The sequence below is a fragment of the Oncorhynchus keta genome, chromosome 31 (assembly GCF_023373465.1).
Source record: "Oncorhynchus keta strain PuntledgeMale-10-30-2019 chromosome 31, Oket_V2, whole genome shotgun sequence".
Taxonomy (NCBI): Eukaryota; Metazoa; Chordata; class Actinopteri; order Salmoniformes; family Salmonidae; genus Oncorhynchus; species Oncorhynchus keta.
This window is the reverse complement of record NC_068451.1, coordinates 27,103,445-27,118,661: the sequence shown is the minus strand read 5'-3', so window position 1 is coordinate 27,118,661 and position 15,217 is coordinate 27,103,445. Positions and strand designations below refer to the sequence as shown.

The window sequence follows — 15,217 nt, the reverse complement described above, 5'->3', positions numbered from 1 at the left end:
GCACTGAGTAAGCCCTACGCAGTGCACTGAGTAAGCCCTACGCAGTGCACTGAGTAAGCCCTACATCACATTCCCTGTCAACTAGTTGTGAACTATTACTCTCTCACTAGCAGGGTAACACAAGGTTAACATGGTCTAGAATAATAAGCTCTGTTGCTCTATTGTTTCACTTATCTCCTGCAGTCACTTTATCATGACTAATGATCTTAACTAGATATACAGGAGATAAAGGCTTTTATTCATTCATAAAAGAGGTACATAGCTGACAATGGACTTTCATTACAATAGACTAAACAGCCAAATATACAGTATATGTATAATGTGTCAATATAAAACTAGTTATAAATTATATTCATCCTGTATGTCAGATTATTCCACAGCCTATACAGAGGTCATGTTGCAGCCAATACCATAGATCAGAAGTTAATCATGTTTAAAACAGCCATCCTATTGACTCATCAGTGAAGGTTAGCCCTGTTTCAGCCATTTGCTGCATGGAGCAGAACGATCAAGCAGCCAATACAGCGCCTCGATACACCGGATCAATAACCCCAGTCTGACCAATGGGATGGGGGCTCTGTGGAGCCACGGCACTCCCCCACCATTATATCCACTCTAGTAGCCTTTTCCTGCAGTCAAATTACCTAGAGGCCACATGGGTGGAATGTTATTCATCATTTCATTTTTTTTTACCTGCCGAAAATTGGTCTTTCTATGTCAAACAGTTTTTAATATTTCAGGCTACTTTCATGTATATAAAGTATAATATTGGGATGCAAACTCAAGAACAGGGGGTTGGGTTATATAGGACAGGGGGTTGGGTTATATTGTTACAGCTGGAGAAAGGGGACGGACAGGGGGTTGGGTTATATAGTTACAGCTGGAGAAAGGGGTAGGACAGGGGGTTGGGTTATATAGTTACAGCTGGAGAAAGGGGTAGGACAGGGGGTTGGGTTATATTGTTACAGCTGGAGAAAGGGGTAGGACAGGGGGTTGGGTTATATAGTTACAGCTGGAGAAAGGGGTAGGACAGGGGGTTGGGTTATATAGTTACAGCTGGAGAAAGGGGTAGGACAGGGGGTTGGGTTATATTGTTACAGCTGGAGAAAGGGGTAGGACAGGGGGTTGGGTTATATAGTTACAGCTGGAGAAAGGGGTAGGACAGGGGGTTGGGTTATATAGGACAGGGGGTTGGGTTATATAGTTACAGCTGGAGAAAGGGGTAGGACAGGGGGTTGGGTTATATAGTTACAGCTGGAGAAAGGGGTAGGACAGGGGGTTGGGTTATATAGTTACAGCTGGAGAAAGGGGTAGGACAGGGGGTTGGGTTATATAGTTACAGCTGGAGAAAGGGGTAGGACAGGGGGTTGGGTTATATAGTTACAGCTGGAGAAAGGGGTAGGACCTGAGTGGTATAAGTGCTGCTTCTGTGGACAGTGTAGCTTTACTGGTTAAATGTGTCTGTGGTGGATGGCTGTAAAACAAAAAGGAACTGCTGCAGTGTAGTTACTGTCACGGAGGGGTTTAAGCAGGCAGGAATTGATGCATCAGTATGAACGTGTGTTACTCGGGGGTGGAGTTAAGGCGGACAGTGCTATGAGGCAGTGTGGAGGTGGAGGGGTCTGACATGGCCATAGTCTTCACTCCCATCTTCTTCAGAGAGCGCTCATCTGTGACGGACATAGAGCGCGAGTACGCCGGACGAGGGGCTGCTGCAGAAGAGAAAGAGAGAGGCAGGGGAAATGAAGGGAACGAAGAAGAATTTGAGTGGTTAAGTTATTCAAATACACATCCCTTCACAGTTCACACACCCATAATAAAATTTCAAATACACTTTTTTTTCAAAAAGACTTGAATGGCATGAAATGTTTTTGGGTAAAATCTGCTCGCCGCCTGCAGTAGCATGTTCTGGCCTGTAGGTGATCAGGACAGCGCAGCGAGCTGCGGCAGAGAGAGTGAGCAATGACTGCAAATCCATTTCAGCCTCATGTCTCGCATACCACACGAACATTCTACGGGCCATACTGTGGCTGCTGCCCTTGATATCATTCAGCAGCAACAACCGTCCGAACTTCTCATGACTCACCAGCAGGGGGCAGAGTGACCACACACACACACACTAGGCTTGCAATTTGCAGTAAGTGCTGCAATAGCTACCCAAACTCCTTGTTCCAGCCAAACGATATGCCCCACCCACGGACATTAGTTTCTTCTCTGCAATTATTCTGGATCTGAGTACCTACCCAACGATTTCTAGAACGCAAACATATTCTAACAGTTCTGATTGGTCCCAGAAACCGATGGGTTGGGCCAGAGCCAGAACACAGGTGGGTAAATCAGGGTTTAGAAAATTTGTCATTGGCTTTGATACTCTGATTGGTTATAGACTATCCAATCGCTGATTACTTGTAATGAGGGCTGTTTTGTAAAAACATCCCTCATTTAAACATCACCTCAAACTAATTTCAATGATTGCATTCTCAGACTGAAGTATGTAGCTAACATAGAGCAGAGGAAGAATTCAGTTTGAGTCTCCAGGCAATATTGTGCTCACTCTCCTCTGCTCTCACTGAGCTTCCTTTCTGTGAAATACCTATTTAGCTTCTTCCCTCTCTCTTACCTCTTGTTCTCTCAATGATCTTACTGTCTTTCTCGCCACCTCTCCGCCTCTGCATGCTCTTCCCTTCTTCCCCTCCCCCTCTCTCACTTTTCACCCATCCTTGCACTTTCTCCCTCCCCCCTACTTTCTCAAAAGGTCCCCTATGCTCCCTCTTCTCCCCCTCTTCCATCCACTCTTCCTTCCATCACTCTCATTTCTCTCCACTTGACCTTCTCTGTCTCTCTCTCTCTCTCTTACCCCACCGCCCCTTTTCTCATCTCTCTCCTTCTCTGTTAAAATACAATATAGAATAGTACAGTAGTAGACTAGTAGGTACTACAGCTGGGTGATATGGACACAAACCCCATAGCGATAAATTGCCTGTACAGATACGATAATGATAAATAGAACGATACGTTTCTAACATTAATGTGAACTGCAGTTTTTATTATTATCCTTTAAAATACTACATCAATTATCCAATTAACAATCACCCATATTTGCAAAACGCATTTAATTTCAAACTTCACATTTCTCTAGAGTACTTATCATAATGAATGATATCAGAAAAATGTCTTGGATAAGTGATCGGTGTCGATCATTTTCCGTTTATGGTCCCAGCTATAATACCTGTGTTGTTGTTCTGGGTTGATTTGAGTTTGCTGTTGGTCTGTTCCTGTATCTGTCGCTCATACTCTCTCACATCCTCCAAACTCATCCCTGTAGGGAAAAGCACAGTCTGATGAGATTATAATACATTATTATATCTATGTAACATGTGTATCATAATGCATTATAACCATGTCACGTGTGTATCATAATGCATTATAACCATGTCCTACATGTTATAAGGCATATTACCCATGTTCTATTATAATTTTTTAAATTCACCTTTATTTAACCAGGTAGGCTAGTTGAGAACAAGTTCTCATTTACAACTGCGACCTGGCCAAGAATAAAGCAAAGCAGTTCGGCACATACAACAACACAGAGTTACACATGGAGTAAACAAAGATACAGTCAATAATACAGTAGAAAAAAGTCTATATACAGTGTGTGCAAATGAGGTAAGATAAGGGAGGTAAGGCAATAAATAGGCCAATAGTGGTGAAATAATTACAATATACCAATTAAACACTGGAGTGATAGATGTGCAGAAGATGAATGTGCAAGTAGAGATACTGGGGTGCAATGGAGCAAGTGAAGTAAATACAGTATGGGGATGAGGTAGTTGGATGGGCTATATTACAGATGGGCTATGTACAGGTGCAGTGATCTGTGAGCTGCTCTGACAGCTGGTGGTTAAAGTTAGTGAGGTAGATGTGAGTCTCCAGCTTCAGTGATTTTTGCAGTTAGTTCCAGTCATTGGCAGCAGAGAACTGGAAGGAGAGGCAGCCAAAGGAGGAATTGGCTTTGGGAGTGACTAGTGAGATATACCTGCTGGAGCGCGTGCTACGGGTGGGTGCTGCTGTGGTGACCAGTGAGCTGAGATAAGGCGGGGCTTTATCTAGCAGAGACTTGTAGATGACCTGGAGCCAGTGGGTTTGGCGATGAGTATGAAGTGAGGGCCAGCCAACGAGAGCGTACAGGTTGCAATGGTGGGTAGTATATGGGACTTTGGTGACAAAACGGATGGCACTGTGATAGACTGCATCCAATTTGTTGAGTAGAGTGTTGGAGGCTATTTTGTAAATGACATCGCCAAAGTCGAGGAACGGAAGGATGGTCAGTTTTACGAGGGTATGTTTGGCAGCATGAGTGAAGGAGGCTTTGTTACGAAATAGGAAGCTGATTCTAGATTTAATTTTGGATTGGAGATGCTTAATGTGAGATTGGAAGGAGAGTTTATAGTCTAACAAGACACCTAGGTATTTGTAGTTGTCCACATATTCAGAACCATCCAGAGTAGTGATGCTGGACAGGTGGGCAGCGATTGGTTGCATTTAGTTTTACTTGCATTTAAGAGCAGTTGGAGTCAAATAATCATGTCCTACATGTTATAAAACATAACTATGTCCTATTATAAACATGTTCTTTCTGTATGCTATGAAGCATTATAACCAGGCCCTATTATAATCATGTCCTATGTTATAAATCATTATACCATGTCATATTATAAACATGTTCTATATGTTATGAAGCATTATAACCATGCCCTGTTATAATCATGTCCTATACTTTGAATCATTATAAACATGTTCTATAATGTATTGCATTACAACCATGTTCTATAATATAATGCATTAAAACCATGTCCTATTATAATCATGCGCTATATGTTATAAGGCATTATAACCATGTCCTCTACTGACCGTGCCATTCGTCTGTCCAGGCCACAGCCTGTCTGTGCCCCACCAGTAGGATGTCCTGGATGTTCTGTCAGATCATACACACCAGAGAAAATACATTTCTTAAAGAAACACATCTAAAGAAGCATATCCAAAGGCTTTCAGCAGGTGCTGCTGGAGATCAGTGTATATGTTGAGCCAAAAGAAAAGATTCCCCACACGCAATCTATGCTGTCAAATGTGTTTCCTTAAACAACATTTTGACCCGTAGGTCTTTATCAGGTTCTCAACCTGATGCATGATGGTAAATGTAGTTTCCTCTCACCCTGTGTATGAAGTCCTCAGTCTTTCCCTGGAAGCCGTAGACTTCGAAACTGCACTGCACCCTCTTATAGGAGCACATGATGGGGGTGCTGTCCTTACGCCACCCTTCCACCAGGGGGCCTCGGCCCGTCTTCTCAGACACCCAGCGGCTCAGGTCCTACAGAGACAAAGTACACATTACCTGCTGACTGAGCTAAATCGCTGGTCGGTGTGTAGAGGGGGAGGTGTGTGGGAGTGCGTGTGTGCAGGCCTGTGTGAGCAGGATGTTGCTCAATGCCTCACATATAATCTATGAATGATTCAACATGATAGGCATCTGTGGCCCAAGATGCATAGATTGTACACGTGTCTGTGTATTTATGTTTGTGTTTATCTACAGTACATCTTCCTCTGTCTCTGCGTGAGATAGTGAGTGTGTGTGTGTTTTCAGCTATGTGTCTTGCTGATTGATCTTTGTTTCTGAAGTTACTGGAACTGCGGAAGTCAGGAGGAGGAAATGTGTGTGTACACGCTAGTACCTCTGTCTCCTTGTAGTGTTTGTCAGGGATGGGGTCAATGAGGATATCCAGGTGGCTCACGCTCTCTGCAGGGGTGGGCCTGTCTCCAAATACCTGCAACCGAGCAGAGGGGGAGGTCACTCAGAAATAGACTGACACACATACACTGGAGCCAGGGCCTAGTAGATGAGGAAATAGACTGACACACACACTGGAGCCAGGGCCTAGTAGATGAGGAAATAGACTGACACACACACTGGAGCCAGGGCCTAGTAGATGAGGAAATAGACTGACACACACACACTGGAGCCAGGGCCTAGTAGATGAGGAAATAGACTGACACACACACACTGGAGCCAGGGCCTAGTAGATGTAATAGTGAGGTCACACAATGTATCACCCATCATAATACTCCACCCTCAGTCTTTTAGCAAATCATTACACTACAGCAAAACACCACACACAGACAGAGAGAGAGACAGGGAGATTAGGGGAGAGAGAAAGAGGTGGGGAGAAGGGGTAAGGGAGAGAGAGGGAGCTCACTAAATCACAGAGGAAGAGAGAGACAAGCAGAGGGAGCAGGGGAGGATGGACGAGCGGGGGTGAAAGAGGAGAGAAAGAACGACACACTTATCAAAGAAAGAGAGATAAAAGTCACTGTTGTTTCTGTTCTGTTCTGTCCCCTTGTCCTGACAGAAAGCGAAAGAGAGAGTAATGTCTCTTTTGAAGATGTTCATTCCTCTGCTGGTATTTAACAAAGAGCAGAGCAGGGAGACAAACCCACAGCCAGATAATCAGCTGTGTTTCAGATCCTAGTATGCCCTGTGTCTCTTGTGTTTAAGAACCTGTTCTCTCATATAGGTATGTCTTGTCTGTCTGACTGTTGACACTTGTCATAGTTGCCATTTTTCCATGTCAAAAGCATTGTTTTACCTCATCCTTTAAACCTGCTGATATTCCTCTGTTTTGGTTGTGCTTTTGTGCTCTTTAGATGTCCTCTATGTTGTTGTGCATTGTAATAGAGGTGTATGTATGGATTGTGGTGTGTGTGGGGGGGGGGGAGCATGTGTGCATTAATGTGTGTGTGCGTGTGTTTCTGCTAAAAATGAACACATGTAACCTGTAGCTGGGAGAAGGTTGAAACAAGCTTCGCCACATTTCTGGATACACACACTAACAGCCAACAGCCAGACGAGTTCGGTCTTGTTCCCAGGTTCTATCCCAAAATGACAGGGGCACCCTGTAGGGACAAACCAACTTAGAATTGTGTTTGTGTCAGAATTCCGTGACAAGGCCAGAAAAGGTGGTGAAACAAGCCTGTAATACAAGCATGTACCCTTCGTTCTCCCTCTCACACAAACACCGTGGATGGCTAATAGATCTGACGCTATTGCATTCTGGCCTTTGCTTGTTTTCCTTATAATGGCCATATCAATTTGATGAGCATTCTCCTTACACTGCAGAGAAGATTGCAATTTCTCTCCCTCCCGCCCTCTCTCTCTCTCTCCCACCCTTCTTTCAGTCTCTCACCCCCTCTTCTCTCTCTCCTTCAGTCATACTCACATTATTGTTGTCACCATTGTTGTTCTCAAACCTGGTCTCAATACGGATGCTGAATTTCGGAAGGAAGGAGACCTACAGTAGATGAAGGATGGATGGAGGGAGGGAGTAGACAGATGAGGTTAAGTATACAGATATTTGGAGAGGGATGAGCTCTACTGCATGTATATGATGTGTGAATACTTACTGAGTACTCTGAAGCACACACCGCAGAAGTTCCATACGGAGAGAGGAACATTATTAGTGACACACCATACACACATTTCAAAACATGTGGAACAAACAAGGTTTAAAAGTTAATTGGATCTAGATAAGATAGATTGGGTTTAAATCTAAGTGCAGACAAGGAAACAGTTGACTTGACCCTATAGGAAGAACAGGTTGGTAGCAGGTGAAACAGCTGTGTATGTGTTGGATAGAATAGTGTTGTCAGACCTGTGATGGTGTAAGGGTAGAAGTTCCAGGCCTTCTCTGTCACATAGAAGACCCTGGGGACAAACACACTCACCCAGGATGGCAGTTTACTGTCAGAGAGAGAGACAGAGGGGAGGAATGTACTGTTATCGTCGCTGAGGTAGATGTATGTGTGCGGTATGATCTAGGGCTAGGCCATAGGGGTGGGTGTGGGATAGTAGGTGTGTGTGTGTGTGTTACTGCTGGTATCATTTCTTGGTTGAGCAGTGCTAGGAGTGTGTGAGGTACAGTGGGTGTGTGTATGTGGTACAGCTGCACCATCGAGAGCATCCCGCCTGGTATGGCAACTTCTTGGCATCTGACCTTAAGGTGCTACTGAGGGTAGTGTGAACGGGACCTAGGTTCCTGCCATCCAGGACCTATATAATAAGCGGTGTCAGAGGAAAGCCCAAAAAACTGTCAGAGACTCCAGTCACTCAAGTCGTAGACTGTTTTCTCTGCTACCGCACGGCAAGCGGTACCGGAGCGCCAAGTCTAGGACCAAAAGGCTCCTTAACAGCTTCTACCCCCAAGCCATAAGACTGCTGAACAACTAATCAAATGGCCACCGGACTATTACATTGACCCCCCTCCATTTGTTTTGTACACTGCTGCTACTGGCTGTTTATTATCTATGCATAGTCCCTTCACCCCTACCATGTACAAAATCACCTCTAACCTGTACATTGACTCGGTACCGGTACCCCCTGTATATAGCCTCGTTATTGTGTTACTTTTTATAATGTTTTACTTTAGTTTATTATAAAATATTTTCTTAACTCTTTGTTGAACTGCACTGTTGGTTAAGGGTTTGTATGTAAGCATTTCACTGTAAGGTCTACACTTGTATTCGGCGCTTGTGACAAAGTTTGATTTGAGGTACAGTGTTAATGTGGGTGTGTTACCTATTGAGGTAGATGCGTTTCTCAGTGAGCTGTCCCAGGCCATGTTGGGGATGTGTGTCTGGTTGGTTCCTCACCACCTCCACTCCCTCCCCTCCTCCGCTCTGCTCATTACTGTGTTTACTGATCATGTACAGCTGCCCAATCTTATACTGGGGGGAGAGACAATTCACACAGTCCTGTCTTAATACCACATCCTTCTTCCAATTAATGTAGATCGTACAGCAGTCAGTTAATTTATCATAAAACCGGACGCTTTTATGGACTGCTCACGGTGAGCTTTTCTTAGGAACATATCTAAGGTCAGCTCACCCTCCTCCAAAGCCCTAACCTTATCCATTAGGACAACAATGAACAACTACCCTTAGATCAGTGAAAAGGCTGCCTTCTTCCTGTGTGTGCCCTGATCATCAGCTTGACGTGGAAACGGCAGTCCCCTGTATACTGAACGGATTAAAGCTCAAATAAACACATTTCTGACTTTTTGTTGAGAGCTGCCTCAAATGTCATTTTGTAAGTTTTCCTTGGTACGCCCTTTATTTGGGCTCCCGAGTGGCACAGCGGTCAAGGGCAACGCATCTCAGTGCAAGAGGTGTCACTGCAGTCCCTGGTTTGAATCCAGGCTGCATTACTGTACATCTAGCTGTGATTGGGAGTCCCATAGGGCGGTGCGCAATTGGCCCAGCTTCGTCTGGGTTTTGCTGGGGTTGGTCGTCATTCTCAATAAGAATTTGTTCTTAACTAGTTAAAGGTTAAACGTAAAAAATGTAGATTTAAAAATGTATTTAAAATATTTTTCCAATTGTTGTCAAGGCACCCCTCCTTTGTTGAAGCATGGAACCCCACCTGACCTTAGACTCTGTAGTATCTAGCTGTTACTTGCCCAAGTCCTTAAGGCAGTGATAAGACTTGGGTTGGGAAACCCAGAACCATTCATTGACAGTGTTTACCTAGTCCTGTCCTATAGACAGATGTTAAGATCACTAAATGTCTATGTCTCTGTTCTGGCCATTCTCTACGTGAATGGATATCTATGTCTCTGGTCTGGTCACTCTCTATGTGAATGGATATCTATGTCTTTGGTCTGGCCACTCTGTATGTTAATGGATATCTTTGTCTCTGGTCTGGTCACTCTCTATGTGAATGGATATCTATGTCTCTGGTCTGGCCACTCTGTATGTGAATAGATATCTATGTCTCTGGTCTGGTCAGTCTGTATGTGAATAGATATCTATGTCTCTGGTCTGGTCACTCTGTATGTGAATAGATATCTATGTCTCTGGTCTGGTCAGTCTGTATGTTAATGGATATCTTTGTCTCTGGTCTGGTCACTCTCTATGTGAATGGATATCTATGTCTCTGGTCTGGCCACTCTGTATGTGAATAGGTATCTATGTCTCTGGTCTGGTCAGTCTGTATGTGAATAGATATCTTTGTCTCTGGTCTGGTCACTCTGTATGTGAATGTGTCACCCACCCTTTGACTAACAACACAAACCCACACAGCGTTATGTTTCTCTTTGACAGTTTTGTGGTTAATGTGTTGTACTGAAACATGACTGAAACATCCAGTGCGGTGAGACAGCAACTATATTATGAGAATGTGCCCCACCCTTTGACTAACAACAAAACTAACACATACCGGTCTTAATTTGTCCCCCAGCTTTTGACTAAATACGAAACACACGTACCTGTGTCTTAATCCACCAACCTACTAGTACAACCAGCTACACTTCCCTCATAATTAGAAGTGTGTGTGTGTGTGTGTGTGTGTGTGCAGACATTGCATAAACAGTGCTATGGTTTGACTGTGGAACTATAAGCTGATCCCACTAAAGCTGCATAGGAATCTTAATGCGCTTCCCCATCAGACCGTGAGAGTCAGAGTTCCACACGTGGAATGGATCTCACCTTAGGATTTGGTTCTGTGTGATTTTACAGAGACTATTTTCAGATAGATAGACACAAGCCACCGATCCAGGGTTTTTTCTGCAAAGAAAAGTCTTGAGCGGGCTTCCTAAGTGTGTTTTCGGGCTGCCTATGTCCAAACAGTAAAAAATAAAATCTTATAATAAAATGGAATGGGAAAAGGATGGAAAAACGTTGTGAGTGTAAACTTAAATGACTAAAACCAGATATAAACTAGGTAGAAAAGATAACAGACCTACCCCTGAAGTCTGAAGTTTACATACATTTAGCCAAATACATTTCAACTCACATTTTCACAATTCCTGACATTTAATCCTAGTAAAAAAAAAATCCCTGTTTTAGATCAGTTAGGATCTTCACTTCATTTTAAGAATGTGAAATGTCAGAATAATAGTAGAGAGAAGGATTTATTTCAGCTTTTATTTCGTTCATCACATTCCCAGTGGGTCAGAAGTTTACATGCAATCAATTAGTATTTGGTAGCATTGCCTTTAAATTGTTTAACTTGGGTCAAACGTCTCGGGTAGCCTTCCACAAGCTTCCCACAATAAGTTGGGTGAATTTTGGCCCATTCCTCCTGACAGAGCTGGTGTAACTGAGTCAGGTTTGTAGGCCTCCTTGCTCGCACTGGCTTTTTCAGTTCTGGCCACAAATTTTCTAACGGATTGAGGTCAGGGCTTTGTGATGGCCACTCCAATACCTTGACTTTGTGTCCTTAAGCCATTTTGCCACAACTTTGGAAGTATGCTTGGGGTCATTGTCCATTTGGAAGACCCATTTGTGACCAAGCTCAACTTCCTGACTGATGTCTTGAGATGTTGCTTCAATATATCCACATACATTTTCCTTCCTCATGACACCATCTATTTTGTGTAGTGCACCAGTCTCCCACAACATGATGCTGCCACCCCTGTGCTTCACGGTTCAGATGGTGTTCTGCAGCTTGCAAGCATCCCCCTTTTTCCTCCAAACATAACGATGGTCATTATGACCAAACAGTTCTATTTTTGTTTCATCAGACCAGAGGACATTTCTCCAAAAGGTAGGATCTTTGTCCCCATGTACAGTTGCAAACTGTAGTCTGGCATTTTTCTGGCGGTTTTGGAGTGGCCATTAAGGTTATGTCGATATAGGACTCATTTTACTGTGGATATAGATAGTTTTGTACCCGTTTCCTTCAGCATCTTCACAAGTTTCCTTTGCTGTTGTTCTGGGATTGATTTGCACTTTTCTCACCAAGGTACGTTCATCTCTAGGGGACTCCTTCCTGAGCGGTATGGCGGCTGCGTGGTCCCATGGTGTTTATACTTGTTCATCTGTACAAACAATAGCATACGTGGTACCTTCAGGCATTTGGAAATTGCGCCCAAGGATGAGCCAGACTTGTGGAGGATTACAATTGTTTTATTTTCCCATGACGTCAAGCAAAGAGGCACTGAGTTTGAAGGTGGTCCTTGAAATACATCCGCAGGTACACCTCCAGTTGACTCAAATTATGTCAATTAGCCTATCAGAAGCTTCTAAAGCCATGACATCATTTTCTGGAATGTTCCAAGCTGTTTAAAGACACAGTCAACTTAGTGTATGTAAACTTCTGATCCACTGGAATTGTGATACAGTGAATTATAAGTGAAATAATCTGTCTGTAAACAATTGTTGGAAAAATGACTTGTGTCATGCACAAAGTAGATGTCCTAACCAACTTTAAAACTATAGTTTGTTAATAATACATTTGTGGAGTGGATAAAAAACTAGTTTTAATGACTCCAACCTAAGTGCATGTAAACTTCCGACTTCAACTGTATACATGTTTATACTATCATCTCTGAGGACCAACAGTCACCAAAATAAGAGAGAGAAAGTCCGGGACAATCTAAAATTATACATTCAGGAGTGTTTTTGTCATGGCATGGGGCCTCCATTGACTTTGTTCCTCCATTGACTCCATTGACTTTATTTTGAGTCTTTCACATAGCATAAGCCATGGCAACATGTTTAGAATGGCAGGAAATGATCTTTAAAACTGTACATTTCTCTCCTCAGCCTCATGGCAGAATTGCAGGAAATTTGCTTTAAAACGGCGGTCAACAGGAAGGCCTCAAACATTTTCGGTCGGCTACCGCACCATTGGCCAGGCCCACCACCTAAGCCCCATTTTGATCCATAAAAACCCTGTGATCCTTCTAGCTAAAGCTTCTACAAACACTAAAACATTAGTGAGCTTAAAGTTCACTAAAGTTTGTCACGTTTCCAGACCACAGAAGTGGTCTAACAACCGACCAAAGTTGATTTTAGAGTGAAGTATCAATGGAAGTTTCCGGCACGGCATGTTGTGATAATAACCAACTACATAACACTGTTCCAGACAGATAGCTCAGACTTAAACACTACGACAGGGAGAACTGCTTTGTTCTGGTGGTTGGAGGGAATGAGGACCTTCCCTTTGAGGGCACTTTAGAGCACCTTCCCCCTAAACCCTTTTCCACCCACCACTTCTTACTCCCTGGCAGAATCTGTCCTTTGTTTTTAACCTCCAGGCCAAATGCCTTCGTTGACATTTGTAAGCCTCAACCAGTCCAACTTGTTTGTGAGGTTAAAAATAAAATAAAACACTTAAAAAAAAGAGTCAGCGAGAGAGAAAAACAGCTGAGGTTTAGGTACATGCAGAACCATACAGAGTGCCAGCCACATGAACAACACTACTCAACTACAGGATGCCTGTGCTTAATGTTGTTACAGATGTAGGATCTTAATTTCAGCCAGTTTGCTACAGCAGCAACAGGAAATCTGAATTATATGGATTATAATGAATGGACATTTTTGTCAGGGGTGATACATTTATCGTAAATTAAATCCTTAAATCCACCCCAAGCTGTCCAAGAACAGGGTGATCATTTGAAGATTCTACATCTGTATTCTAGCAACTAACATTTTCAAGATCACATTCAAATCTGTCACCTTATTTTAACAACAGTGGGCTACAGTATACACACATTCAATCACATAGGCACGAACACACACACACACACGCACACACACACACGAGAGAGACCCCCCCAGCCACAAACACACAGACCCCCGACACACACATCCAGTGCACACACACTTACCTCTTCCACAGTTAGTGGCATGCATATTCTATACTCCTTCAGCAACATGGTTCAATCGTGTAGTGAATGTCTGTCTTTGCTTGTCCTAACTCCTGTTGCATAGTAAGCGTGCTTAAGGAACTACAGTGCACAGCACCTACTTCGGACTGCAGTGACCTGCTTTCTCCCCTTTTATTTTGCTGATGTCAGTGCTTCATTGAAGTCCAGTCCACTCTGTCAATGTGTATCTATTTGTTTTTTTCTTTCTCCCCCCTCTCTCTCCTCCTTTTTGTTTATCTCCCGATTAATATCCACACTCCCTCTGTCAACATTCAACTGTTGTCCTTCCCTTTCTCTCTACCCATGGTTCCCCCCTCTCTCTGTCGCCCTCTACCCCTGGTTTCCCCCTATGCCTCTCTCTCTTTCTCCGTTGCCCTTAGTTTACTCTTTCTTTGTTCTCCACTTTTCTTTGTTCTTGTCCTCCAGTGAGCAACAGGTAATTAACTTGTGAGGTAAGACTGAAACCTTCTCAACTCCATAATCCACACCAGCGTACCTGTCCTGCTACTCTCTCTCTCTCTCTCTCCTCTGTCTCTCTTACTTTCGTTCTCTGGACTGCTCTCACGTGTAACCTTGCTCTCTGCTCGGCACTCTTCCCTCTCCCCTTCGCCGCCCTCCCCTGCTTTCAGTTCCTCACAAATTCCTTCACTCCCGCCTTCTCCTTATCTCCCTCCCCGTCTCGCCCTCCACATCTTCTCACGCCCACCTTACTTTACCTATGTACCGGTTTCTGCTCTCTCTCTCTCACACAGCCAAAGTTGACAGCTCTCAGCTGATATGAATGGCTAGCACTGAGCGGTAGTTAAGTGGTGGGTTGGATTAAATATTAGCATGAGTGCTTCTATTAAGCACAGCCCCAGCATTGATATTATATTACCATGACCTTGAACTGAGTTTAATTGAATCCATGTTTAGTCAATGAGTACAGAGATGTGAGCAGACATCATTGTATCTATTGCCTGTGTTTGTCCTTGAGTACTGGGTTTGTTTCTGGGTTTGTTTCCCAAGCATTTCACTACACTACAAGCATTTCACTACACTACAAGCATTTCGCTGCACTACAAACATTTCGCTGCACTACAAACATTTCGCTGCACTCGCATTAACATCTGCTAACCATGTGTATCTGACAAATAAAATTTGATTTGGAAGAGAGAAGTGAACAGCATTGGTGGTCATGATGAATGCCAAGCTTGAGTTGTATTGTTTCGCTACTATTAAATGTGACAAAGGAGGGACAAATGCTTGCGTTTATATGGGTCATAACACAGGGGCGAAGCTATACTGCACATGTGTCAAACTCATTCTACGGTGGGCCAAGTATATGCGGGATTTCACTCCTCCCTTGTACTTGATGACTTAAGGCACTGATTAGTAAGGAACTTACCCACACATGGTTATCTAGGTTTTAATTGATAAAAAACCTGCAAACACTCAGCCCTCCATGGAATGAGTTTGACACCCCTGTTATACTGGGTCTGAGCTATAGAATCCCATAAGCCTCTCAAACTCAACTC

The 15,217-nt window shown here is 43.5% G+C and overlaps 1 protein-coding gene across 1 annotated transcript; it reads right to left on the bottom strand.

Moving 5' to 3' along the window:
- Window positions 1-217: 217 nt before the first annotated feature.
- Window positions 218-14,357, bottom strand: LOC118379512 (cytoplasmic phosphatidylinositol transfer protein 1). The gene is made up of 10 exons (XM_052490112.1): window positions 13,662-14,357; window positions 8,627-8,775; window positions 7,704-7,792; window positions 7,456-7,463; window positions 7,239-7,343; window positions 5,730-5,792; window positions 5,213-5,368; window positions 4,912-4,975; window positions 3,230-3,319; window positions 218-1,712 (listed from the first exon to the last, which is right to left on the bottom strand). Exons 1-10 carry the CDS (start codon window positions 13,707-13,709, stop codon window positions 1,564-1,566), a joined length of 921 nt encoding a protein of 306 aa, XP_052346072.1. The 5' UTR covers window positions 13,710-14,357; the 3' UTR covers window positions 218-1,563.
- Between the last annotated feature and the right edge of the window lie 860 nt (window positions 14,358-15,217).